The sequence below is a fragment of the Encephalitozoon romaleae genome, chromosome X (genome assembly GCF_000280035.1).
Source record: "Encephalitozoon romaleae SJ-2008 chromosome X, complete sequence".
NCBI classification, from domain to species: Eukaryota; Fungi; Microsporidia; family Unikaryonidae; genus Encephalitozoon; species Encephalitozoon romaleae.
Genome location: NC_024904.1, coordinates 161,393 through 185,948, shown reverse-complemented (window position 1 = coordinate 185,948; position 24,556 = coordinate 161,393). Strand labels below are relative to the sequence as shown.

Sequence of the window (24,556 nt, the reverse complement as noted above, 5' to 3'; positions counted from 1 at the left end):
TATCATAAGACGAATTTATCACATCATATTTGGATATATCCATACACTTGTCACCTAATCTGCCACATATATGATAGCATAGATTTCCTAGGATTGGTGATTTACTACTATAAGATAATTAATTTAGTATTTGATCTAGATGTGTAGAATATTAAGGCAAATTATAGGACAAGATTAATTTGAAGGCTTAAACATTCGGTTACTTCCCTTGTCCTAAAATCAAGCTGTATGTTTTTTCCGATACCCAATTAGATCCCGGAAGAAGAAACTGTCTGCAAGGATCCCTGCAGTATGTGTGACAACTCCAAGAAAGTCAAAGGAATAGCAGAAAATGTGAATATCCTCTTGAAAAAAGCCGAGAAAAGAAGAAAAGCAATAATCGATGAAATAAGAGCTGTAGACGAATACTTGAAAGTATTGGAGCAGAAGAAAAAGAGATGTGGTAGGCGTGACTAGCAGGACATAGAGGATATTTAATAAAAATTTGTGTTTACCCTATATGCTGAATCTTGACGATGTTTTTGAGAGATTGGAGATTTCTTCTGAAAAGCGATGCCAAGTAATGAAAAAGGAGCAGGTGGTAAAGAATATGGAGAGGATATTTCTTGGAAGAGACTTCTCAAATAGGTTATTGTATACTCTTGCTTGTACAGCACCAAAGAATGCAGATGTCGATCTATTGGCAAACCTAATTGATGGAAAGATTATTAAGCATGAGAGTATGTTGAAGGAATGCTTAAGATACATGGAGAAAAGAAGCGCCTCTGTGGAAGAGATGGCTGCTTTTGTAAAGGCAAATGAAGTTAGTGAGGAGGACATACGAAAGCACATCGATAGGATGAGAAGCGAAGGGCTGTCTAAAAAAGATATGATTAGCAAAGCACGGAAAGTTATGCCTTGTGCAGACTTTAAGGCGGTGGTTGAGGAAATAAACAAGGTCCCTGACGATGCAGATGATGAGCATATAGAAAGTTTAGAAGGAGGAGATTGGTTAGAAGAGGGGGAGATTAGAAAACTCCCCGGACCTGGAGAAACTCCACAGGTTAGTGAAGAGATAAGACAGGCACACCTGAGGAGAACAGGAGGAAAGGTGGTCACTAGGTTTCCTCCCGAGCCGAATGGGATTCTTCATATTGGACATGTAAAGGCAATAAATCTGAACTTTGAATATGCCAAGAAATTTGGAGGATATACTTATTTGAGGTACGACGACACAAACCCAAAGAATGAGGAAGCAGAATATTTTGATTCGATTTACGAGGATGTCCGGTGGCTTGGGTTTGAGCCTTATAAGGTTACTGCCTCAAGTGACTATTTTGGCAAAATGACCGAATTTGGATTCCAACTCATAAAGAAGGGAAAAGCATATATCTGTCATTTGTCTCAGGAAGAAATATGTGAAAGAAGAAGGGAGTTTACATCCAATGACATGAAAGTCAGGACATATCTGAGTCAGTATAGGAACAGATCGGTTGAAGAAAACCTAAGAATCTTTCAAGAAATGATTGATGGAAAGTGGGAGGAAGGGAAAGCATGTCTCAGATTTAAGATGGATACCTATACAAAAAACCCCTTAATGCTTGACTTAGTAGGGATTCGTGTTCTTGATGCAGTGCATCCTACAAAGAATGTCAAGTATACTGTGTATCCAACATATGAGTTTGCTCTTTGTGTATCTGATAGCTTGGAGGATGTGACACATTCCTTCTGTACAAGGGAGTTCTTTACAAGGCAAGAGAGCTACACTTGGTTGCTTGATCAGCTTGAGATATATAAGCCGATTCAGTGGGAATTTAGCAGGCTGAATATAAGCAACACTGTTCTAAGCAAGAGAAAGCTGATACCGCTAGTCAAGTATGGGATAGACCTAGATGATCCTAGGCTTTTCACAATAAAAGGGATGAGGAGAAGAGGATTTCCTCCAAATGCCATTAACGCGTTCTGTAGAAGCCTTGGACTCACCTTCGCAGAAACAACGGTCGATGTAAAGAAACTTGAGAATTTTGTAAGGGCAGAACTTAACAAAACCTCCAGAAGAATCATGTGTGTAAAAGACCCACTAAAGGTAACTATAATGAATTCTGAACCTTGTAACATATCCATTCCGGACTTTCCCGGCTCGAGCATAACCAGAGATGTTTCCTTTACTCCTGTTATATACATAGAGAAGTCAGACTTTATGGAAAAGGGAGATAAAGATTTCCTAAGGCTTACTCCTGAACAACCTGTTGGGCTGTATAAGCTCTATCCTATAAAGGTTGTGAAGGTGACTGATGATGGGATATTGGCAGAAAGATGGAATGGCGTTCCGAAGAAGTTTATACATTGGGTTGGATCTGATTCTGTTAAGATAGAGATGAGAATGTATTCTCCTCTCTGGACATCATTCACCCCAAAGGATTCTACTTACCTTGAGGAGATGAACAAAGACAGTCTTGAGGTTCTCTATGGACTCTGTGATAAAAGAATTGTTGGAGCAAGACCAGAGGACAAGTTCCAGTTCCAGAGGATAGGATATTTTTGTGTGGATAAAAGCACAACCGAGGAAAACATTGTTGTCAATCTTACTATTCCTCTTAAGAATATTGTTTAGGAGACTACGCATTTCTATCATAAGTGTTTTTTTTGATACCTTTGCTAACAAAAGAAGAGGAAGGCTTGCCCTTGGAAGATGTTTAATGAGAGAGAGAAGACAGGGACTACTATTATTGCAATAAAGTATGACGGAGGTGTACTAATCGGAGCAGACTCGAGAACGTCGATGGGAACGTATATTCCAAGCCGGGTGACCGACAAGCTTACACAAATTACAAACAAGATATTTGTTTGCAGGTCAGGAAGCTCAGCAGACACCCAGATGATTTCCGAATACTTGAAGATGTATCTTAATATGTACTCACGCCTTGAGAGCTCTGTTCCTTCAGTTCATAGAGCAGCAACTTTAGCCAGCAAGATCATATACGAAAACCCAACCCTTCTGGCAGGTCTTATAGTTGCTGGATATGATGACAAGCCGAGGGTATTCAACATATCTCTTGGGGGATCGCTTATGGAATGCGACTGGGCGATCGGAGGGTCTGGATCTGCATTTATATACGGCTATTGTGATATGAATTGGAGAAGCGGAATGAGCCTTGAAGAAGGAATTAAATTTATCAAGGATGCTGTTTCCTCTGCAATAAGAAGAGACAATGCCTCTGGAGGGTGCATAAGGATGTCTGCAATCTCTAGAGACGGCGTCCAAAGATACTTCTATCCGGGAGACAAGGTACTTCAGTAAACTCTGTTTGTGTTGATTTCTCTATGTATTTCCTTTATTTAGAACTCTTGATACCAAATAAATGTAGGGTATCTGATAACATGGCGAAAGAAATGGTTATTGTCATGATTGTGTCCATGGGACTTTTGTTTCTTTCAAGTGCAATAGAGCCATATGAAAGGCCGTTCAGTATAAGCGACAGGTCGATATCCAAGCCTTACCTGCGTCATGAAACGATAACATTTGCAGAGATTACAGCTGTATCGGTTGTTATTCCTCTTGTACTCATGTTTGTGATACTCCGTATAAATACTATAGAGAGAGTCTATGAAGTATACTTCTACCTGTCGTTTCTGCTAGCCTGCCTCATCACATCTTCTATTGTTGAGAACATGAAAAATATAATTGGAAGGCTTAGGCCTGATTTTCTAAGCAGATGCAGCCCCGCCGGTGGAAAGTGCACAGGAAATCCCCGGGTAATTCTTGAAGGAAGAAGGAGCTTTCCATCTGGGCATACCTCGATCGCAGCATGCGGATTTATATTTCTGATGCTCTTTGCCTCCAAGGAATTTGGACTCCCTAGGTTGAGAGCAAAGATGAACCAAGTCTTTGTTTTTCTACTTTATCTTGCATTTTTAATGGTGCCTATCGCTGTAGGAGCAAGTCGAGTAATGGACAGCAAGCACTTTATTTCTGATGTGGTAGGAGGAGGAGTTATTGGAGTGCTTGTTGGGGTTGCTAGATTTAAGCGTTTGGAAATGGATATTGTGAAAGAAAGATATAAGAATGTTATTGTGAACGACATAAATGGAGCAGAAAATCAGGCCTAGAGGGGATGGGTGGCATTGGAATGGATATTTTTGGACTGGAAAATAATCAAGCTCGAAAGGATGGAAATGAGATGTGCCAGAAATTCAAGGATAGAGAATTGAAGTGTGCCATAGTGTCTTCCTCAGACCCACAGGTAGACAAGATACTTCTCCTTAGAATCAAATGTCTATTCCAGAGGCAGTTATCGAAGATGCCCAAGGAATATATTCTTAGGCAAGTGTTCGACACCAAGCACGCCAACATGGTATTGGTCAACTCTGCAGAAGAGGTTGTGGGAGGGATATGTTACAGGCCGTTCTTTGAAAGAGGCTTTGTGGAGATTGTATTTTTAGCCGTTGATTATGACTTCCAAGTGAAAGGAGTTGGAGGATTTATGATGGATTTGTTCAAGGAAGTTATCAAGGAGGAGATTAAGAGTTGCAAATGGAAGTTTGCAGACAACGTGCTTGGAACTTATAAGCATGAGTATAGGATTATTGAAGATCTCAGCCCACTTCTAAACAAGATGTTTGAGAATGATTCCGGGCCCTTTTATCTGGTTACATATGCAGATAACTTTGCAATAGGATACTTCAGGAAGCAAGGGTTCACAACTGAAATGGAGTTTGGAGGATGGATTGGGTTCATTAAGGATTATGAGGGTGGCACCATAGTCGAGTGCCATGTATTCTGGGAGATTAACTATCTAAAGAAACAGGAGATAATTGGAAATATAAAGAAAAAGTTATTTGAAGAAATGAAGAAGATCAATACCTATCACATTGTTCACAAGATAGATGACTATTCAAGGATCAAAAGCATTGAAGATATCCCGGGAGTCTTGGATGCCAAATATGTTTCAAGGGAGAATAGTGACTTGAAGTGCCAGGCCAGATTTATTTCGTATCTCATATCCGATCTTCAGGTTAGCCCATATGCCTGGCCATTTTTGAAGCCTGTGGACCCAGTAGAGGTTCCCGACTACTACAAGCAGATATCTAATCCTATGGATCTATCTACTATGATGTCCAAACTGAAGAACAATGAGTACAAATACGTAGAAAGTTTTGTGAGAGATATGAATCTGATGGTAAACAACTGCTTTGCATATAATGGAAAGGATACACAATATCACAAATGTGCACAGATTCTCCTGGGACATTTTAACAAAAAGCTCGAGATTTACAAGCATGTTATTGATAGACTTCCGAAAGAAAGAGGATCTGGGTGATTGTTTTGGATGCAAGGGCCTTGTTTTCTTATTGTTTTGGAGGATGAAAAATTAAGCACAGATAAAGGCCCTAGGATGTCATTGGAGGAACTTGAGATGATGGACCAAAGCAATCCTGAGGAGTTTCTTGAGAAGATACGGGAGAAGATTCGAATGTTGAATTCGGAGACCAGAATTCTTCAAAGCCGGGTCAGCACTATAAAGCATGATATTTCGACAAAGAATGCCTCTATTGCAGAAAACATGGAGAGAATAAGGCTTAATAAACAACTTCCTTACCTGGTTGGAAATGTTGTTGAGGTTCTTGATGATCAAAGTGCTGTTGTGAATGCATCCACAAGGATGTCATCATATCTCCCTATAACAGGGCTTATACCCAATTCCGAGCTTCGGCCTGGAGACCTTGTAGCTTTACATAAAGATACAAATATAGTGTTTGAGAAGCTTCCACCTGATTATGACATGAAAGTAGGAGGAATGGTGCTGAAGTCGGATGCAAAACCAGACGAAACCTACGAGGACATTGGAGGCCTAGAAAGGCAGATAGAGGAGCTTAATGAAGCAATAGTCCTTTCCCTCACATATCCCGAAAGATTTGCGAAGCTAAACATTAAGCCTCCGAAGGGAGTTCTGATGTATGGGCCACCTGGTACAGGAAAGACTCTCATGGCAAGAGCTTGCGCAAGTAAAACCAATGCAACATTTCTCAAGCTTGCTGGGCCTCAACTGGTGCAGATGTATATTGGAGATGGAGCTAGGCTTGTTAGGGATGCATTTGCCCTTGCAAAGGAAAAGAAGCCGACGATTATCTTTATAGATGAGATTGATGCAATAGGAGCGAAGAGATCAGACTCTGACCAAACGGGGGATAGGGAGGTTCAAAGGACGATGCTGGAGCTTCTTAACCAGCTTGATGGGTTTTCCTCTTCCGAGGAAGTGAAGATAATTGCAGCAACCAATAGAGTAGATATTTTAGATCCTGCTCTGTTGAGAAGTGGAAGACTTGACAGAAAGATTGAGTTTCCATTACCGAATGCGCTGGGCAGGAAAAGAATCCTGCAGATCCATGCAAGAAAGATGAGTGTTAGGGACGATGTAAACTTTGACGAGCTGGCGAGAAGTACTGAAGGATTCAATGGAGCACAATGCAAAGCAGTCTGTGTGGAGGCAGGAATGGCGGCTCTCAGAAAGGAGAAAACAGAGATTTCTCAAAATGACTTTATGGATGGGATCCAAGAAGTTCTAAGCAGAAAGAAGTCGAAACTTCTCTACTTTACATGATTAAAGCTGTTCCATTGGATTCTATGACATTTACAATATGCCAAAGTCTCTGTTCTCTGCCTTACTTGATTCGGCAGTTTTGAAACAGGATTGGAAATAAAAGATATGAGTATTCATTGACAACAATGAAGGAGAGGCACAGAGTATTACTGCTGTCTGGTTTAATATTGTTTTCCTTTTACTTTGTATACGACATCCCGTCTGCACTTAGCCATCATGTAGGCTTCGACACAGAATCAGGAATAGAATATAAGATAACCTTGCTCTACTCTGTGTATTCGCTTCCAAATATAATTGTTCCAGTATTCTTTGGATGGATTACACACATAAGAAAGTCTACGCTGGCCAAGCTTCTATGTACTTTTGTCTTCCTCGGACATCTGATCTTCACTGCAGGTGTCTGGAGCCGGAACTTCAAGGTTATGCTTATTGGGAGATTTCTATTTGGAATTGGAGGCGAAAGCTTTGCTGTTATTCAGAACAGGTTAATATCCTATGAATTCAAGGGAAAGGAGCTGGGGTTCGCCATGGGGATTTTTTCTTGCATTGCCAGGCTAGGTACAGTGGCAAACTTCCTCTTCACACCATTTCTTGCAGATACGATCGGTAGAATGTTTCCATGTGTAATTGGGATATTTTTGACACTCCTGGGACTCTGGTTATGTTTCAAGATAAACAGCTCTGAAAGATCACATAAGATACTGAAGCAAAAGCTCATTGAACTGCAGAAGGAAGGGTTTGGAGACGAGATACAAGATGGGAAAATGCACCTTGAGGAAGGCTTCCTTAACGATCCAGGACTGACAGCCTTTTCAGAGACCATCGATTCCACATCCGAAAGCATGCCCAATGTCCTAAGTATTCCAGAAAGTCCGTTCTTCCATGATTACAGTGAATCCAAGCCTAGAGAGCTTCCTCAAGCAGATCCGATTCTCTTCGACAACCCCTTTTCCCCCTGGAAATGCGATGACAGAGAAGGTATAACGATAAAGAGCAGGCTTGAAAAGGCAAAGCCTAAGGTACTCTTTGAAGAATCGGGAATGCTATTTTATGAGCCGCGACTTGAGGGGAAGAACACTCACCATTCTGCATTCTATATACTTGTCGGAATGTCCTTTTTATTTGCCTTGATATGGTCTCCATTTTATACAGTAGCCCCAATACTATTTCAAAAGAGATACGGGTTGTCGGCCATATCATCAGGGAATATCCTAGCAACTATTGAGGGCACATCCCTAGTATTGATTACATTTACAAGTGCAATTGCCGATGCATATGGATTCAAGCTGTGGATGATCATGAGCGGGTGTATTCTCTTTCTTCTGGGCCACTCCGGGATATTTTTCAACTTTTTGTCTCCTTATGCATCTGCCACTCTTCTAGGATTCTCGGGCCCACTTATAGCCTGCTATTGGCCATGCATCCCCTCTTTGGTGTCTGAAGAATCCTTGGGAACAGGCTTTGCTACTATATATTGCATCTTGAACTTAGCATTTACATTCTCTCCTATTGTTGTTGCATTTCTTGCAACTGGGGATGATACTTATGACAATGTCGAGGCTTACATACTAGTTATAGGAATGCTGGCCCTTATTCTGGTTGGATTCCTCTTCTACCTGAACAAAAAACAGTCCTTAGGATTGAATAGAAAGACTTTAGTGGAGACAGATTAGTGACAGAGAATACCTCGTTACAATTAAAATAATAAAGGTTTTGGCTTTAATATTTTCATTATTGCAGTGTAGAGAATAATGGGTGAAGCTTGTCCATGTTCTTTGCCCTGATCATTCTTCTTCTATCTCTGTATTGGAGTAAAAGTATGAAGGCGAGATTAACTCCTGCAACTATAAGTAATGTGCCGATAATGGTTTTGAAGTGTTCTCCAACAATGAAGTGTGCTTCCACAGTGTACTTCTCGTTCTTTCCCAGGTACACAACTAAATCTGTATTTGGGATTGCTATCGAATCAATCACATAAGGGCCGCCATATGGACTTCCACTTTTTCCTGGGGTTCCTATCATCAGGCTGTCAACTATAAGATTGATTGTCCCCAGGCCAATATAGGCCACATGATGTTTCAGATGTACGAATGTGCTATAAGGCATTTGATTTGAAATTATAATTCTCTCTCCGTCTCCATAGGACACCAAGTACGACACCCCTGGAACAACAGACCCGTATTTCTGCTGCCCAGGATGGATTGTGGACAGGCTTAGCTTTAGATTTTCTTTAGATAAATCGTTCTTATAAGCCTCCACAACTGCACTGTTATCCACAACTCTATTCAAAAACACGGCTTCTCGTCCCTTGTTGTTGTAATCACAGCAGCTTATTGAGATAACATTTTTGAGATTGAATAGATCTTCATTATACACTGCCTTCTCAAACCGAATGTCATCTGGAACAGAGTTGTTTTCAAGAACTCCAACCTTGGTGCTGTTGTCTATATCCTTCATTATGATAAAGAAGTCCTGTCTTCCTTTTGCTTTAAGATCTGCATTGAATATTCCATAGGGTAGGCCCTCAAAGTGGTCCTCAGACTTTAGTACTGGTGTACAGTTTGGAAATACTTCGCCCAGATCTATGACCTTCATATTTCCCTCAGAAAACACCGTACTATCGACCTGATGTGGAAGAAACCCTCCGAGAAGTCTCTTGCCTCCTTCATCAACCCTGGATGTCGTATTAAAATATATCTTCAGAAGATACTTCTCCCCACTTTTCTGAACAAACCCCATGTCATTCATTCCATTCCCATTGAAGTCACCGAAGACTATGGGCCCTATTTCATTAGGTAATCTCATCTCAAAATAGTTCACGAACTCCCCATTTCTATTGCTTAGAACCCTCAGAAGCTTTCCTCCATCCCCATCATCAACAACAAGACAGAGACAGGCTTTCATGGACCCATCAAGCTCAACAAATGCAGAGGTATGATCACGGTGAAGTTTTCCATACTCATCAGCAGGGTCCTTGACTATGTTTCTATCTTCATCAATTCTAACTTTCTTGAGTCCATCACTATATTGTATAAGCATCTGAGGGCGTAGATCTTCAGGACAAGCATAGAGAAATGGAGCTGCGGTCGATTCTCCAAGATACTTTGCTTCGTCCTGATCCAAAAAGTACATGTAGATGTTGAACTTCCCAGGGCCCTTCTTCGTGACAAGAACATAGCTCACATTGCCAGTCCCTGTGAAGTCTCCTGGAATAACCAGATGAATCTTTTCCTTGTGTTTATAGCTGAACACCTCGTCATACATGTCTTTCTCGGAGTTGTAGTGATAACCCTTGAAGGTTGTGTATCCTTGATCCACTCCAACAAGATCGTATGTTCTGTTGTTAAGGATGTCCGAGTATGCTAGCAGTATGAATCCTGTGAGCAATGTCTTTCTGGAAGCGCTGAAGTCCACCATTGTTGATAAGGGATTGAATCTTGAAAGCAATAATAAAGGAAGTATGTAATGATTGGTATTTTGTTTTGCCTTTACCAATCATGTCAGAAGAGAAACTTTCTGAATTTCTTGCTCCAATAACCCATGGGAATGCCTGAAAACCCAAATATTCTACATAAGCTTAAGAAATGTGCCGAGATTTCAAGGGAAATAGAGACGCAGGCAAACAGGCTGAGCTCACTAGTGGAAAGGCTTCAGCTAAGTGTTATTGATGGATTTAGGCCCTACATCAACCCAAAGAAAAATATTGGTAAACTTTTGTCATTCTACAATTCATTTATATTAACAAAGGAAACCATAGAGAAGGAAAAGTCTAAGGTGATTAAGGTGTTTGGAGAGTCTGAAAAAAGATTTCTCCCGCGAGACTTGAAAATGCTCCTGGAAAAGAAAGTGATGGAATCTGCTCAGACACTTATTGATATGAGCAGTGTGCTTAAAGAGTATAGAGAAGTTAAAATTGTGGGTTTAGAGATCAACTCTTTGAACGAGTTTATTGAAAAGACGATGGATGGAATTTCTGAATCCTTCTTTGGATCTTTGAGAAGAAGCGGTGAATACAAGCCAGAATTCCGAGAGTTTGCAGCCTTTCTTCTTTCGAATGGTAACAGAAGAAGGTTTATGAGTAAGTATACAGATACAGTCTATTCCACACTAGGGTTCGATGACATAGGAACAGACATCAAGATACTACTTGAGAGAACCACAAACCTGGAGAAGTTTCTATTGGGTATCATTAAAATGAATAACAATATACTTGGGAAGGAGAACTCCGAAGTTACAAATATCGGGCTACTAAAGATGTTTATAATCGGGCTGAAAAGAGCAATAGCAGACAATCTTATGAAGATGGAAAAGGAAGAGGATATTTCTAATATCCCGGCTTTGATCATGCTGAATGACCAGCTCAACTATTCTGGAGATAAGAGGATCGGAGTAGTGGAGGAGCTTTTTGTGTTTAAGGATAGTATTCATAAGATTATATGTAATAGTATTCTTAGATACTTCGAGGATTTAGATATGATGATGGAGCCTAACAAGCATTGCGGCACAGAAGAGCTATGCTTGAAGATGAAGAGAGCACTGGATGCCTTCTATGACCATAGGAATGTTTCTGAGGTTTTTGTATCGAAATACGGAAAGGACTTTGAGTTGGAAGCCTCCCAGGACATCTTTGAGAAGTTCAGTGCCAAGACAGTTGAAAAGATACTGTTTTTGGCAGAAACTCTAAAGGGAATTCCAAAGTCTATGTACATCATAAATAATATCTACATCTTCCGAAACTATCTGAAGAATATCGAAGGAATTCCTATAGAGAAAATGATTGAGATTAATCTCGAGGATGTTCTAGGAGTGTGGAAGAAGGAGATTTCAAAGAGAAAGGAAGAAGACATCACCTTGTTTCTTGACAAGAACATTGAGAGTCAGGGGAGATACCATCTTCCCAAAGGGCTTGGAGAAAAACTGGCTAGTGACGTTGAAAAGACTGTCAATGATGCCCTGAAAAATAAGAAGTACAAAGGAGATTATGGGGACCTGAAAAATAGCATTTCAAAACTTTACCAAGAACCCAAATAAATTCATATTGAGCGTTTTTTATTTTTAAATGAAGCCAAAACCTGTGGAGCATTCATTGATGGCTAGTGTCAAGTATTTCAGGAGACTTTCATATGAAGAATATTCTGGAAGCACAAGCTGGTTAAAGCATGTATGAGCGGTGGGGAGACTATCCATTCGGTCTGAAACCCTATGAATGGAGAACTTCTGCACCTCGTTATTTCCTTGAAGATGTGAAAACCCTTCAAAAGGCAAGGTGGATGTTCCCGTTACGAACTGTAAAAGCTTCGCACGGTTTACAGAGTTGAAACTCTTCACAGCCTTCCAGAACCAAATGACTGTCTTTGAGCTTTCTGTATATCCATAGTACAGAGTATTGGACTTCCAATCGTCAATATCTATATCTGGGATTCCACAGATTAGAAGCTCGAGTTCATTCTCATCGAACATCTCGAGAGCCTCGTTTCCTAATATCTCAAACAACCCGGATTTTAGTGCAGATAGTTGAAGCTCAATTCCATTGAAAAGTCTGTATTGTGTCGCCAGATTTATATATTCTGTCTTGTTTGTATCATTGACAAAGACATTTGCACCACCTTCTATCAACTCGGCAGTTCTATGAATACCAAAGTTTACATCGTCAAAGGAGAATGTTAATCCTAAGGACTCATCAACGTGATTATCCCTTATCCAAGCAAGCGATTTGTAGAATTCAGGGTCTGTGGACTCTAGGTCCTGCAGATCACAATTCTTTCCAAGAATATGTTTGTAAATGAACTTGGACAGGTGAAGATTTATGAAGTTTCCATCCATTATAGCTTTTGCCACTATTCTCCCGACAAACTTGAAGTATGACAGGTGCTCGGGATTAACATAGCTATTCTTACAAGGGACTGTTGTTGTTTTGTCTCCAGTAGAAAACTCAAATAAAGCAAAGTTTGGATCAAGCAGATCCTTTGCTAATAAAACAAGCCACTCCCTTGTCAATCCTCCATAGTCTAATCCTTCTTCTCCGGTGAGTTTGATCTCCAATCTTCTTGTTCTGAACTCCTCAGGACTTTTTGCCATCACCTGAAAATAAGAGCTCCTCAGCACATCATTTCTGTCTACATACACTCTGTAGGAGGATGAAGGCTTGTCTGTCCCTTCTACACAGAGTATTCTGGACAAGTATTTCTTCTTGTTACTGAATGTTAATATCGAATGGCTTATGAGCCTATTAAAGTTCCTAAAAAATTTTTCTGGTTTTTCATCAACAAGCAAGTTGATCTGATTGGTCTGAGTCTCTATGGTATTTTTATAGAGTGATTTAAATGCATTGCATCTTTCTCCATTGTCTGGAGCCTCTGCTCTATTCTCAAAAACCTTTCCAAGAATGAAAAAAGCCTCGTAAACATCGGACACACTGATCAGATCCTCAATGGAATCCTTGTATTTCTGTTTCTCAAAGAAGATGTTCCAAAAGGGGTCAAACATCAAGCCTATAAGAAGATCATCTCTTTTCCTATCAATCTTGCCGTTTTTCCCCACAATCTTTGCCAGCATCTTCCAAAGCCTTAGAAATATCTTCTGGTTCTCTAAAAATCTATCAGAAGGAAAGCCTGTAGTAATGTCCTGAGAGAGGGTAGAGAACTGCCTTCTTATTTCCACCAAAATGACATCCAAAAACCTTGTGCAAAAATGATCTGCAGTATTGTTTATGAATTCTTCAAGAAGATTAAAACACTCGGAGTCAACCATTCTGCCAAAACATTCAAGAATGCTTCTCAGATCGGCATTTCTGCCAAAAACAAGACCGCTGTCCTTTCTAAAGACAACACTGAAATCCGTTACCAACCTTAGAAGGTCGTTCGTCAGCTTAACCCTTCCGAGAAGAGTAAAGATCTTATCTATGATCTCCGGGTTCTCTTGGAAATAATCGTAGTATCTCAATGAGCTTTTAACAACGCTGAGAAGCAAACAGAGTGTTCTTCTGAATTTCACTGCATCATGGCTGCTAAGGCTATCTTCTTTGGATGCCACAAGAGAAGAAATCATGGCTTCGGATACCTCAAAAACGACCTTCTTCATTTTTACATCCTTTGATAATGCATCAACTAACTTCCAGCCTTTAGCAAATGGAAACTCCTTTTCAGTGATAGATTTCCTAATAAACTTCTCGAATGTTAGGAGATCCATCTCGAGAAGATTGCCCTTGACCTCAATAGTCTCCTCATCACTTTCTTTTGTAGACTCACTCCTGATGTCATAGAAAAAGCTCTCCCTATATACTCTCTCCATTTCTTCAAAGACAGGCCTTACATTAGAAGAAAGTCTATCATAGAAGCTTACATGTAGAGGCACATAGGTAAGAGACAGAGCTCTTCTTTCATCAAAGTAGGCCTTCAATACTTCCTTTAGCTCATACTGTCCCATACTATTGAGAACTTCAGGGTCAAGTGATGGGATCTCTCCATTTTGTGATCCGACATCTGATTCTGATGACCCCATGTCCTCATTCTCTTCTATCCCCCTACTGCTTAATGTGTTTTGGATATCCGCTCCTTCATTCAAATCCTCTTCACTGCCCTCCTCCAAAACCAATCCAAAATCCCATATTCTTCTTTCTTTGTCATCTGCGTAGCTTTCCTCGGAATCTTCGTTCGGATAGCTCTCAGAATTTTTGGACCGAACAATTGGCCTGTCTGCTTCACACACCATGTCTTTTTGTATACAGCCACCATCCCAATCATAGTAGTTTGTGTTTTTATCAATCAGGTCTGAATAGAGCTTCTTGCTGATCAAAACTTCAATCTCATCTCTACACTCTGCAGAAACGGTGTAATACTCAGAGTTAAGCAAGTACATTGTTGTTGGTATCTCGTGGTCGTTCTCTATGCTCTTAATGAACACGGCATTCTCTGATTGAGAGGAGCTCTCTGTCTCATCAGACCTTGTGTTTCTGTCCTCTTCCAAATCATGAAATGGTGAATCATCAAAATAGCTCTCGTCAGAGTCAAAACTGCTTTCATCAAACATCTGGTCTTCAGAAGCAAGGCTGTAGTATTCGACATGGGATTCATCATCTCCATAATCATCTAGATCTTGGAGGATGTCTCCATAGCAATACCTAAAGGCTCTACCAAGATAATCCAATGAATGCTGAATGCACATGCTGTAATTGGAATCAACCTCATCAATCGTTATTATCCTCTTTATCATCTTCTCGAAAATTCCCGCAGATCCCATAAAGATAGAACTTTCTCTAAACTTCTCCATAGTTGTATCTTCCTCATTCTCATGTCTCAGAATAAATAATGGTGTTAGGCTCCTGATAAGTATAAACGACGCATTCAGAAAGTCTTCTTTAGAACCATCTTCGATCTTTTCAAGAAGAAAATCACATACAGATGGAAGTCTTGCTTCCTTGTCTGGTTGTTTTTCTAGACTGCTGTTTGATTTGGACAGAAGAACTTCAGAATAAAGCCCAATCACAAACAACATCACCCCCCAATGAGACTCTCCAATCATTTTCTGCTTAGCCGATAAATCCACCTTCCTAATGCATTTCTCGTATATAGTGTTTAGGACTTGATATCTACATATATCATACAGCAGAAATGGATTATTAAACATAATCTCACAAAGTAGCTGAATCGCTAATCCAAAACAATCCTGGGTGTCTAGGAGAAGAACAAGCTCTCTGATGAAAAATTTGGATGTTTCTATCTTATCACTTTCATAGGATTCATCTTTTCCTTCTCTAAAGTGGATTCTATGGCATCCATGTTTAAGGCAAACGGAGCTTTTAGACACAAGACCAGACTTTTTCAAGCACTTCTCAACAAAAAGATCGTAGTCCCTATATATCAGAAAATCATGGGATTTCAAGAAATCTCCGTCTTTTGCTTTGATTCTTCTTGAAGGAAAGTTAACCCCATTCAGAACACTGCCAATGTCTGGATTCACAACATAGGTGAGAAGTATTCTCATTAGCATCATTTCATCACACGTCTTTACTCGCGGAATCAACTTCTCAAATCCAAGAGAATAGAGTTTAGGCATCTTCAACTGGTGTATCAATCTAAGGTACATGATTAAAAAAAACAATATCTTTGATGAAGAGACATCCGATGTAATAAGCCCAGAAATCTTCTTCCCAAGTTCCTTGATATCGATTTTGTGAGGACATCGCCCAACGGTAGCAAACAGAAGGATGGTACTAGCCATGTCGATGAATTCATCTGAGTATTCAAAGAATCTATTCATAATAAAACACCCATGGTCATACACCTTTTCATCCTTCATCAGAAAGTATTGGAATGATGAAAACGCCCTAATCTTGACCAACCTCATGGTAAATTTTGACGATCTTATTATTCTCCTGATCATCAACCTCCCACACAAAGGCGATATATAGAACTTTTCGTAAATATCAAGAATCATGTTCATTTCAATGTCTGACAGTGGTCTTGAAAGCCCACTGGAATCACCAAACATCTTCCCAATCCCTTCGATAATCATGCTGCCCAATTCAATTTCCCGAGCATCTATAGGATCCTTGACATCCACGCTTTTCAAGTACTGCAAGAACATATACCTTAACTCTGGGCTGGAGCTCATTCTTGATGATAACTGGGATACAAAGAAACTCACAACAGCCCCCAGTCTTTCACTGTTAGGGTGAGGCACAAGCAAACACCTTATAAACTCCTCTCTAGATATTGCTCCATAATGCTCTTCTTTGAAACACGTGCTCAATCTTTCTATGATTCTAAGTCCCAGAACAATCGAGTCATTTCCTTCTAGAATCATTATCCCCACTAATTTCTCAACATACTCAATAGTTATGTCAAATGACGCCTCAATCATCCCGGGATACATTTTCTGAAGTAGAAACAGGTTGCAAAGATATATCGACTGTAATACGTAAAGCCTACTGTCTTCTTTTGCTGTGCTCTCCTCGAGCTTAACCCTTATCGATCTGTAAGTAGATAAAAACCTATGTTCTTCAAGGTTACAGAGGGAGAGAAAAATCCCATTCAATCGGATGGCCGCGAGATTCAACCCTGCCATCATCTTAAACAAACTTTCCTTTACTTCATTTCCTGCCAGTTCCATAAAGTCCTCACACAAAATACAACCCAAGGCAATCTGGTTGTCATAAGAAAACATCAAGTCATCAACTTCTTTCTTCTGTTCCGTATGGGCGTTCCTTCCCCAGTATCCTACAACTCCCCCTTCATCAGCCTTATAAAGTTCTACAATTCTTTTTGTATCAAGAATAAGTTGCTCGAGAGGCTTATCTAAAGAAGATCTAGCCTCTTTGTAAATCATCCGATAGACCTCGCTAAAAGACCCCTTAAAGAGGTTTTGTATGCTGCAGGAATATTTTGGATTGATAACAAGGTCAAATATTTCATCGAAGAACGCCACAGAATCCTCCCTTTCTGGATAGACCTCCATCTTTTCAATAAGACTGAAGAGGTTGTTGAAAATTTCGATATAGTATTCCCTCTGCGTAAGACACCCATCTGCTTTTGTCCCACAGAGGGCTTTTAAGTAATTAATCCCATGAGCGTAAAACTTCAAGATATCTTGCTTGAATACAGGATGATGCATTATAAGGACATTCAGCAAAGACATTATCTTATTGGTGCCATTCATAGACCCCAAGAATTCTCCTTCTCTACACACCACTAACAACTTAAAAAGATACTCTCCCTCTACTATCTTATTCTGGAACTTAAGATTCAAGGAAAATGCATCGATATAAGAAATAAATGCAGAGACATACTCCATACTGGGTTCAACTGATAACTGTGTCCTCAATACAATGCCTGCTCCCTTTTTCATGAATACTGGAAAATTCAATGGCTCATCAAACATGAAAGAAGATAGTATCCCCACGCATACAGATACAAGACGGGCATCGAGAAGACAAAGTTTTTTGATTGTTGCAACAGTAATGTCAAGAAAGGCACTATCTTCAAAATTTCCTACCTCTGCCCTGTTTCTTTCATCCATATAAATATCGCTCAGTATCCTAAATGCGTACCTGAGGTTTATGTTTTCATCTATATCGTATTCCTCTGCATGCTCAAGATACTCTGTTAAGATCTTCACTCCGTTTTTAGAAATAAATTCAGAAATGCCTTTTGAATTTGACTCCTTGCAATGCATCTTTATCACACGAAGAAGATGATACCGAACATCTGGTGAGCATTCACAGAATCTTGGCAATACCTCCATGAGTATGTTCATCTTGAGATACTTCGATTTCTGGCTTCCTACAAGGGTGCTGTAAACAAGAAACACCATGTGCCTTTCAAAGTTCCATTCATTAAATCCATTTGCAAATCTTCTATAAAAGAACCCGTGGCTATTATTCAGCTCGAGAATTCTAGAAATCCTTGCAAAATCAAACTCGTCATAGATAAGTATGTCCAAAAGATTCATAATCGCAAATTCCATGTTCTCAGATAATTCTCCACTTGTAAGCCTCCAAATCTCTAAGGAATCAACCCTTCCAACGACCTCATCAAAAACACCTTCTCCCTTAGCAAGTATCAGAAATACACATGTTCCAAGAGTATTCAATGCATTCAGGCCATCTGTGTCTGTGGAATTCATTCTTCGTCGAAGTTCAAACACAAGATTTCCTTTTCCATATTCATCGGAATGCTTCTTAAGAATGCTGAACATATCTCCATCTCCAAGACTTTCAGGTATGTTTATAAAAGCTTTGTCAGAAAGGCCAAAAGCTCTTTCTCCATTCGGTTCGCCGAGGTCAACCCCTAGACACTTGAAGAGAATGGCGTGGTCATTAGAAAATTCATCCAGGCCTATAGAATAATTGAGGCAGAATGTAAGCACCTTGTATGATTCAATTGCAATGTCTAGATCCATTGCATATATAAACCTCATAATTTGAGTAGAAATATCAAGAGGATGCCTTTGTTTTGAATATCCAAATATCCTTTGAAAAAGCTTAAGAATTGCAATCACCAGGCTCTTGTCTTCCGAGGATATCTTCATCAGTTGTATACCTTCAGAAAAATATTTCTTCTCCTCAATGGAGAGGATACTCAGGAGCTTATCACTGAGTTCTCTCCAGCATCTGAGAGAAAAGTCTTTGAATGGCCATGCGTCAAAGTAAACAGAAATCTTCTCTGAAATACATGCAAGGTCTTCTTCTTCAATTATACTTTGGATATATTCATGTAGCTTCTCTTCAAGGGGGGACCCCATTCTTCTCCATTCAAACCTTTCCTCCATTAAGGGGCTTTTATAGAATCAAAAATACAAAAACAACCTTTATCAGTAATATGCTCCAGGACCAAATCTTCTGAATAGACTACTAAGTCCTGGAATAGTTTTGGACCTTATAAGCATCAGATACAGTACTAACACCAAAAGACATACAAAAGCAGTGTTTCGATATTCATAGATACCACAGTAAAATCTTGTAAATCCACGTATGACTTGATGCCCATTGTATCCAACCATTGGGATAGCCGTTCTATCTATTCTCTTGCCACCTACCTCAAACACACAAACAATAGGCTTGTGGTCACTTATCTTCACATTGTAAGCCGATCTATATGCATTGAACGTGCTTGTATAGGATGTTGACACGAATACTCTGTCACACCACGATGGTTGTCTCTCACTGCACAGCTCATTGGTGGCCACAATGTATTTGTAGGTTGGCTTGAAATCTATTATGCCCTCTGAGAATGACGGATAGGCCCTCTTAAATTCGTTGCATTGATCGTTCTCCTTTGCCTTCGAATAGTCGAGATTTTTTAGCCCTCCAGAAATCCTGAAGTTCATATCTCCAGCAAGGATAACAGTGTCAGTACTTTTTAGAGACTCTTCATCACAAATACATTCAAATATTTTCCTGATCTCCTTCAATCTCTTTTTGTTATTCTCCTGGTGTGCAGACAAATGGCAGCTTATGAATATAACCCCATTCGATATCTTGGTCACACACACACCCTTGTTAATGAGTCCTAATGGTCCAAAACCCATCCTTATGGTGCTTGCAGTGTATCTTTCTTTTGACAGTACAATGGACCATAGTCCAAAGACTCTGTCAACAGAAATCACTCTATAGGACGGATACATCTTCAAAACAGGCTTTATTACGCTACTATAAACATCGAAGTGTTCTTGTAGCGATATCAGTATCATGTCGGAGTTGGTGTGCCCTAATATCTTCGGAATGGCATCTCCAACCCCTTCTTTGTTATTTACATTCCACGACAGAACAGTCACAAGCATATCTTCAAAAATAAGGATCTTAAATAAATACCGTGAATTTATTGCATGTACCCAGGGTTCATTTCACCCCGATGCCCATGTCTGCCACCAATGATCTCAGAAACGAGGTCATCTCGATTCTAAGAACGAACTTCTTCGACTTAGTCTTGTAGTTCTTACACCTTAGGATCATTGTGCAGCTTAGGACATCAATGCTTGAAAAACCTTCTGTCTTTGCCTGAATAGAGAAAGAATCGTCATAGTCGAAGGGTCTTTTCCTGATGAACTCGTGTATTAGACTTTTAAACCGCCCAAACTCCTCGACCTTTATGTCAGGATTCAGATTGAAGTTGAACATAATTATCTTTTCGGGTGCTCTTGTCATGTTAACAAGCTTCTTCTTCCAGAGATCACTGTTCAGAAACTTTATCTTTCCCCCGTTCTCGCCAATCAGAGATGTACTTGTCAATCCAAACTCATAAACTCTATAATCTACTCCGTCAATTGTGACATCATCACCCACATCAAATGGATGTGTTGTAAGCATCATAAAGCCACGGTACAAATCCGGAATTATCTTACTTGCAATGAAGCTGAATGCAAGAGATCCACTAAGTGTCAATGTTAACAACTCCTTAGGTGGAATTCCAAAAATTATGAGATAAATGAAGCAGAGAAAGACAGCCACAACCGTATTGATGGCACTTGTAACTATGCTAATAAATTTCTCTGCTCTCATTACATTCTTCTCAAGATTCACCCTTTCCATGTAGAAATGTATCATTGTATCATGAAATACCTTCTTTGAAATAGTTCTTTCGTTACTTGAATCAAAGAAGGCAAATGCATTCAGAGCGTCTTGTGGTGTTGGGAAAATAGTGCTGAAATCACTAAACGAGAGAGAATCTTTCCCATTACTTGCTTTGGTAAAAACATCTCTTGCAAGAGTTTTGGCATCCATAATTCCATGAATCTCAGGAGGATTTATCACAAGACCCCCCGCAAACAAATGAAATCCCTCTTCTCTACTCTCCTTCCTCGACTCTCTGCTTCCAATGCTCGCTGATACTCTAAAACAAAACACATCCTTGCATGAGCATTCCGGGGTCCTGCTACTCACTGATTCAGAAACATCATATCTGTAATTTTTCATTGCACACACTATTCTCTCAGTCCCTTGTACATCGCTCAGCTTGGTGCTGAGTGTCTTCTTCAGGAAAAAACTTTCAAAGTACCCCATAACAACACTTATAATAGAGTATGCTATACATGTTATCATCCCAGAGACAAGAACCTTCCGAGGAATGTTAAGGTCATACCCATAGGCCATTCTCACATAGTTCACCCAGTATAAACTTGCACCAAACCAGACAGAAACCATCACAAGCCTTTGTATCTTTGCATATACATCTGAGTTCTCAACAATCCCAAGAGTCAAGCCCATGAACGTTATGGTCTCTCTTGCTATTGAAAGAAGGATAAACAGCAAAGATATAACAATAGTGCTTAAAAGTATTAGGTTGAAGTCTAAGCCAAATGCATATGGATTAAGTCCGAAGACATATGTAATGAGCCTTGCCACTAAAGAGATGACAAAGACGGAATAGAATATCCCTCCAGTAGAGTCTATTATATAATTCACTGAGGATGTCCTGGAAGGTGCAGGAGTAAACTCTTCGGCCTCTGTTTCTCCATCTCCTTCAAGCCATCTAAAATCATCTTTTTCCATAATCTTTCACTGTATACACAATTTATACGGTCTTTGTTTCACACTATTTTCAAACCAAATGTTTTAAGTTTTCTCCCATCTTATTTCAAGCAACTAAAATGCGATTCTACCCACGTCTAAGTATTATCTTCAATGTACTCCTCGCAACTCATGACATCGATATAATTCCCCTTTTTTTCCGAAGATAGCTTCATCCTTAGAGAAACTTTGCTTTTTGACAAGCTTGGCTTGAAATACTTAGAAATGCTCTCCTTTCTTATTCTCAGGTTAATGGTATTTTTCGATGGAATGTTTATAAGTGTTCCATTGGGTGGAAGAAATGTTGGAATCCCAAATCTTTCCTCGATGTTTCTTTTGAGCTGCTTCATTCGAGACCTTTCTCCATGGACAAGCATCACATTCCTTGGGCTACACTGTTCTATTACATTCAAGATCCCTTGTGCATCTGCATGCGCACTAAATGCCAGGTTCCTGACTTCCAGCCTTATGTCCTTCTCCTCTCCAAGAACCTCTAATCTTTTTGCTCCGTTCAGAACCTTTTCCCCTATCGTTCCCCTGACACAATATCCAGGTATTATCACAAGGTTTTTCTCATCCTCACACCATTCCTTGAACATCCTGAGGGACATCCCAGAGTGAAGCATCCCCGGTGATGCAAACAAGACCATGGGTCCCTTGTTCTCCATGTAATACTTCTGAAAAGGCTTTATATGCTTGTATTCAAACACATTCCTTTCAAATATCTTTCTTTTGACAGTTTCGTTTGTATAGCTAATAAACTTTTTGTAGATCTCGTTTGCCTTCTCGGTTAGCCCACTGGAAAAGTAAACAGGTATCTTTAGTCCAGTTCTTTCCCAGTATCCATCCAGCAGCAGGCATAGCTCCTGTGCCCTTCCCAATGCAAATATAGGAATCAGAACACGCCCTCCTCTCGCTATGCAGTCAGAAACAGCTTTAAGAAATTCTCTTTCTTTGACTCTTCTGCAGTCTCTAGTTATCGAACCATATGTCGATTCTGTGATCAGCAGATCCGGCCGAACGCACTTGATTGATGCAGGGCCTAGATGCTTATCAGGCGTTGTGCTATAGTCTCCTGTGTATACAACAGACTGGTCTCCAACAACAACATGGAACATTGCAGCTCCTAGAACATGCCCTGCATAGTATGGTGTGATGTAGAAGTCCTCATCATGCTTATATGTCTCGTTCATATTAATTGTAGTGACTTTTTTCATACAGTTGAGTATGTCCTGGTATGTGAAAATGCTATCTCCCTTTCCTTCGACTATTTTTCTAAAGTCATCCAATAGAACTGGACAGACTTCCTTGGTTGGTAAGGTCATATAAACCGGCCCGTTATATCCACAAACCTCTGTGAAGTACGGGAGGGCTCCGCAATGATCTAGATGGAAGTGTGAAATTACTACGCAATCTATGGCCTTGTCAAAGCTTTTAGTCTTCGAGATATATGAAAAGTCAGGGAATCTGCGTTCGTCATTGAATCCCATATGCATCCCACAATCAAACATTATTGTCCTTCCTCCAATGGTGACAAGGACGCATGATCTCCCGACATCCTGCCCTGCACCAAGCGGAACGACATTCATCTCAGGGCTTGAATAAAAGAGTATTTGTGGCCATCTGGGTGATTATTTGGATGCTCCATCCATGCCCCGATGAAGGCCTTGTTTCTACCTGGGGAGGAAGTGCTAGAGAGTGATGGATATATAAGAGGCCATGGAACACAGCTCAAAGACAGCCATATAGTGTCGACATACTTTGGGAAGGTAAGGATTACTAACAAGCTTGTAGCCATAGATCCCGTGTTCCCTATGAAATACACCCCGGAGGTTGGTAATGTTGTTATAGGTAGGGTTGTCGGGATTCATAACAAGAAGTGGAAGATAGACCTAAACAGCAGATCAGATGTTTATCTAGGACTGTCTGCGATCAATCTTCCTGGAGCGGTCCAGCGCCGTAAGCAGGAGTCCGACGAGATGTCCATGAGGAGCTTTTTTGATATCAACGATCTTGTTGTGTCTGAGATCCAGAAAGTCAATAGAAACGGCACTGCAGCACTGCATACAAGAAATGATAGGTATGGGAAGCTAAGCAAGGGACTCTTAGTATTTGTGCCCCACTTCCTGCTTGAACCACTCAAAACCAGGTTTCTTTTTAATGATAGCATTAAAGTTATTGCTGGATGTAATGGATATATATGGATTGGGAGGAGGCATGAGGACCCTGCAGAATTTGTAGAGGTGGCCAAGGTTGTTTCTAAGGTGAAGGAAATGGCATCTCAGAATAGATCTATCAACATGGAAAAAATACTTGGAAAGGAAGCACAACATTAAATTTTTATCGTCGGTACTTGACCTTTATAATGGAAAACAAGAGATTATCCCATCGATGATAAAGGTTTCTCCGCTTCAGAAGGGGAATAGTGTATTAGACTATCTCTCAAATGCAACTTGGCACTATGACAACTCGATAACACCTGACTATGAGGTAAATGGCTCTGTCGCCTTGCTGTTTCTATCTCTTCGCTTTCACAGTTGCAAGCCTGAGTACATTTATAAAAGAATCAACAAGCTTAAGCCTTACAAAGTGCGGGTGTTGCTTGTTCATGTGGATGTCCCTAACTATAGTAAGATGATCCGAGAACTCTTCAGGACCGTCTCCCTGACAATGGTGTTGGGATTCAGCGTGGAGGAATGCTCTAGATACATCCAAGGGTTTGATGCGGCTGGGAGAAGATCGATTGATATAATAAGAAGGGGAAGCCGTGACGAAGAAGGGTTTCTGTGTTCTTTTCCAAAAGTAAACAAAAGCGATGTTCAGCAGATACTTAAAGATTGTGGAACGCTTCAAAAGTTCTTTGGAAAGTCTTCTGAAGAGATGGAGAGAATTCAGGGTCTAGGAAAAAGCAAGGCTGAGGAGATCATTAAATACCTTAATATGCAATTTGAGTGAGAGGCGGAATTTCCTT

General features: G+C 40.1%; 14 protein-coding genes across 14 annotated transcripts; 9 read left to right on the top strand and 5 right to left on the bottom strand.

Moving 5' to 3' along the window:
* Window positions 1-499: 499 nt before the first annotated feature.
* Window positions 500-2,593, top strand: EROM_101350 (glutaminyl-tRNA synthetase; the record flags this gene model as incomplete). The annotated part of the gene is made up of 1 exon (XM_009267172.1): window positions 500-2,593. The coding sequence occupies one exon, from the start codon at window positions 500-502 to the stop codon at window positions 2,591-2,593; it is 2,094 nt and encodes a 697-aa protein (XP_009265447.1).
* Window positions 2,594-2,671: 78 nt separating this feature from the next.
* Window positions 2,672-3,280, top strand: EROM_101340 (proteasome subunit beta type-6; the record flags this gene model as incomplete). Its single annotated transcript, XM_009267171.1, has 1 exon — window positions 2,672-3,280. The coding sequence occupies one exon, from the start codon at window positions 2,672-2,674 to the stop codon at window positions 3,278-3,280; it is 609 nt and encodes a 202-aa protein (XP_009265446.1).
* Window positions 3,281-3,303: 23 nt separating this feature from the next.
* On the top strand, window positions 3,304-4,089 carry EROM_101330 (membrane associated phosphatidic acid; the record flags this gene model as incomplete). Its single annotated transcript, XM_009267170.1, has 1 exon — window positions 3,304-4,089. The coding sequence occupies one exon, from the start codon at window positions 3,304-3,306 to the stop codon at window positions 4,087-4,089; it is 786 nt and encodes a 261-aa protein (XP_009265445.1).
* A 5-nt stretch (window positions 4,090-4,094) lies between these two features.
* Window positions 4,095-5,300, top strand: EROM_101320 (bromodomain-containing transcriptionalactivator; the record flags this gene model as incomplete). Its single annotated transcript, XM_009267169.1, has 1 exon — window positions 4,095-5,300. The coding sequence occupies one exon, from the start codon at window positions 4,095-4,097 to the stop codon at window positions 5,298-5,300; it is 1,206 nt and encodes a 401-aa protein (XP_009265444.1).
* Window positions 5,301-5,375: 75 nt separating this feature from the next.
* Window positions 5,376-6,581, top strand: EROM_101310 (26S proteasome regulatory subunit 6A; the record flags this gene model as incomplete). The annotated part of the gene is made up of 1 exon (XM_009267168.1): window positions 5,376-6,581. One exon carries the CDS (start codon window positions 5,376-5,378, stop codon window positions 6,579-6,581), a length of 1,206 nt encoding a protein of 401 aa, XP_009265443.1.
* A 125-nt stretch (window positions 6,582-6,706) lies between these two features.
* Window positions 6,707-8,254, top strand: EROM_101300 (hypothetical protein; the record flags this gene model as incomplete). Its single annotated transcript, XM_009267167.1, has 1 exon — window positions 6,707-8,254. The coding sequence occupies one exon, from the start codon at window positions 6,707-6,709 to the stop codon at window positions 8,252-8,254; it is 1,548 nt and encodes a 515-aa protein (XP_009265442.1).
* A 58-nt stretch (window positions 8,255-8,312) lies between these two features.
* Window positions 8,313-9,998, bottom strand: EROM_101290 (hypothetical protein; the record flags this gene model as incomplete). Its single annotated transcript, XM_009267166.1, has 1 exon — window positions 8,313-9,998. The coding sequence occupies one exon, from the start codon at window positions 9,996-9,998 to the stop codon at window positions 8,313-8,315; it is 1,686 nt and encodes a 561-aa protein (XP_009265441.1).
* Window positions 9,999-10,121: 123 nt separating this feature from the next.
* On the top strand, window positions 10,122-11,612 carry EROM_101280 (hypothetical protein; the record flags this gene model as incomplete). Its single annotated transcript, XM_009267165.1, has 1 exon — window positions 10,122-11,612. One exon carries the CDS (start codon window positions 10,122-10,124, stop codon window positions 11,610-11,612), a length of 1,491 nt encoding a protein of 496 aa, XP_009265440.1.
* A 24-nt stretch (window positions 11,613-11,636) lies between these two features.
* Window positions 11,637-18,848, bottom strand: EROM_101270 (ubiquitin-protein ligase; the record flags this gene model as incomplete). Its single annotated transcript, XM_009267164.1, has 1 exon — window positions 11,637-18,848. The coding sequence occupies one exon, from the start codon at window positions 18,846-18,848 to the stop codon at window positions 11,637-11,639; it is 7,212 nt and encodes a 2,403-aa protein (XP_009265439.1).
* Window positions 18,849-18,890: 42 nt separating this feature from the next.
* EROM_101260 (inositol polyphosphate-5-phosphatase) lies at window positions 18,891-19,859 on the bottom strand (the record flags this gene model as incomplete). Its single annotated transcript, XM_009267163.1, has 1 exon — window positions 18,891-19,859. The coding sequence occupies one exon, from the start codon at window positions 19,857-19,859 to the stop codon at window positions 18,891-18,893; it is 969 nt and encodes a 322-aa protein (XP_009265438.1).
* A 58-nt stretch (window positions 19,860-19,917) lies between these two features.
* Window positions 19,918-21,567, bottom strand: EROM_101250 (hypothetical protein; the record flags this gene model as incomplete). Its single annotated transcript, XM_009267162.1, has 1 exon — window positions 19,918-21,567. The coding sequence occupies one exon, from the start codon at window positions 21,565-21,567 to the stop codon at window positions 19,918-19,920; it is 1,650 nt and encodes a 549-aa protein (XP_009265437.1).
* A 116-nt stretch (window positions 21,568-21,683) lies between these two features.
* On the bottom strand, window positions 21,684-23,174 carry EROM_101240 (putative beta-lactamase fold-containingexonuclease; the record flags this gene model as incomplete). The annotated part of the gene is made up of 1 exon (XM_009267161.1): window positions 21,684-23,174. The coding sequence occupies one exon, from the start codon at window positions 23,172-23,174 to the stop codon at window positions 21,684-21,686; it is 1,491 nt and encodes a 496-aa protein (XP_009265436.1).
* A 69-nt stretch (window positions 23,175-23,243) lies between these two features.
* Window positions 23,244-23,921, top strand: EROM_101230 (Rrp4-like RNA-binding protein; the record flags this gene model as incomplete). Its single annotated transcript, XM_009267160.1, has 1 exon — window positions 23,244-23,921. One exon carries the CDS (start codon window positions 23,244-23,246, stop codon window positions 23,919-23,921), a length of 678 nt encoding a protein of 225 aa, XP_009265435.1.
* Window positions 23,922-23,976: 55 nt separating this feature from the next.
* Window positions 23,977-24,540, top strand: EROM_101220 (Ercc1-like DNA excision repair protein; the record flags this gene model as incomplete). Its single annotated transcript, XM_009267159.1, has 1 exon — window positions 23,977-24,540. One exon carries the CDS (start codon window positions 23,977-23,979, stop codon window positions 24,538-24,540), a length of 564 nt encoding a protein of 187 aa, XP_009265434.1.
* Between the last annotated feature and the right edge of the window lie 16 nt (window positions 24,541-24,556).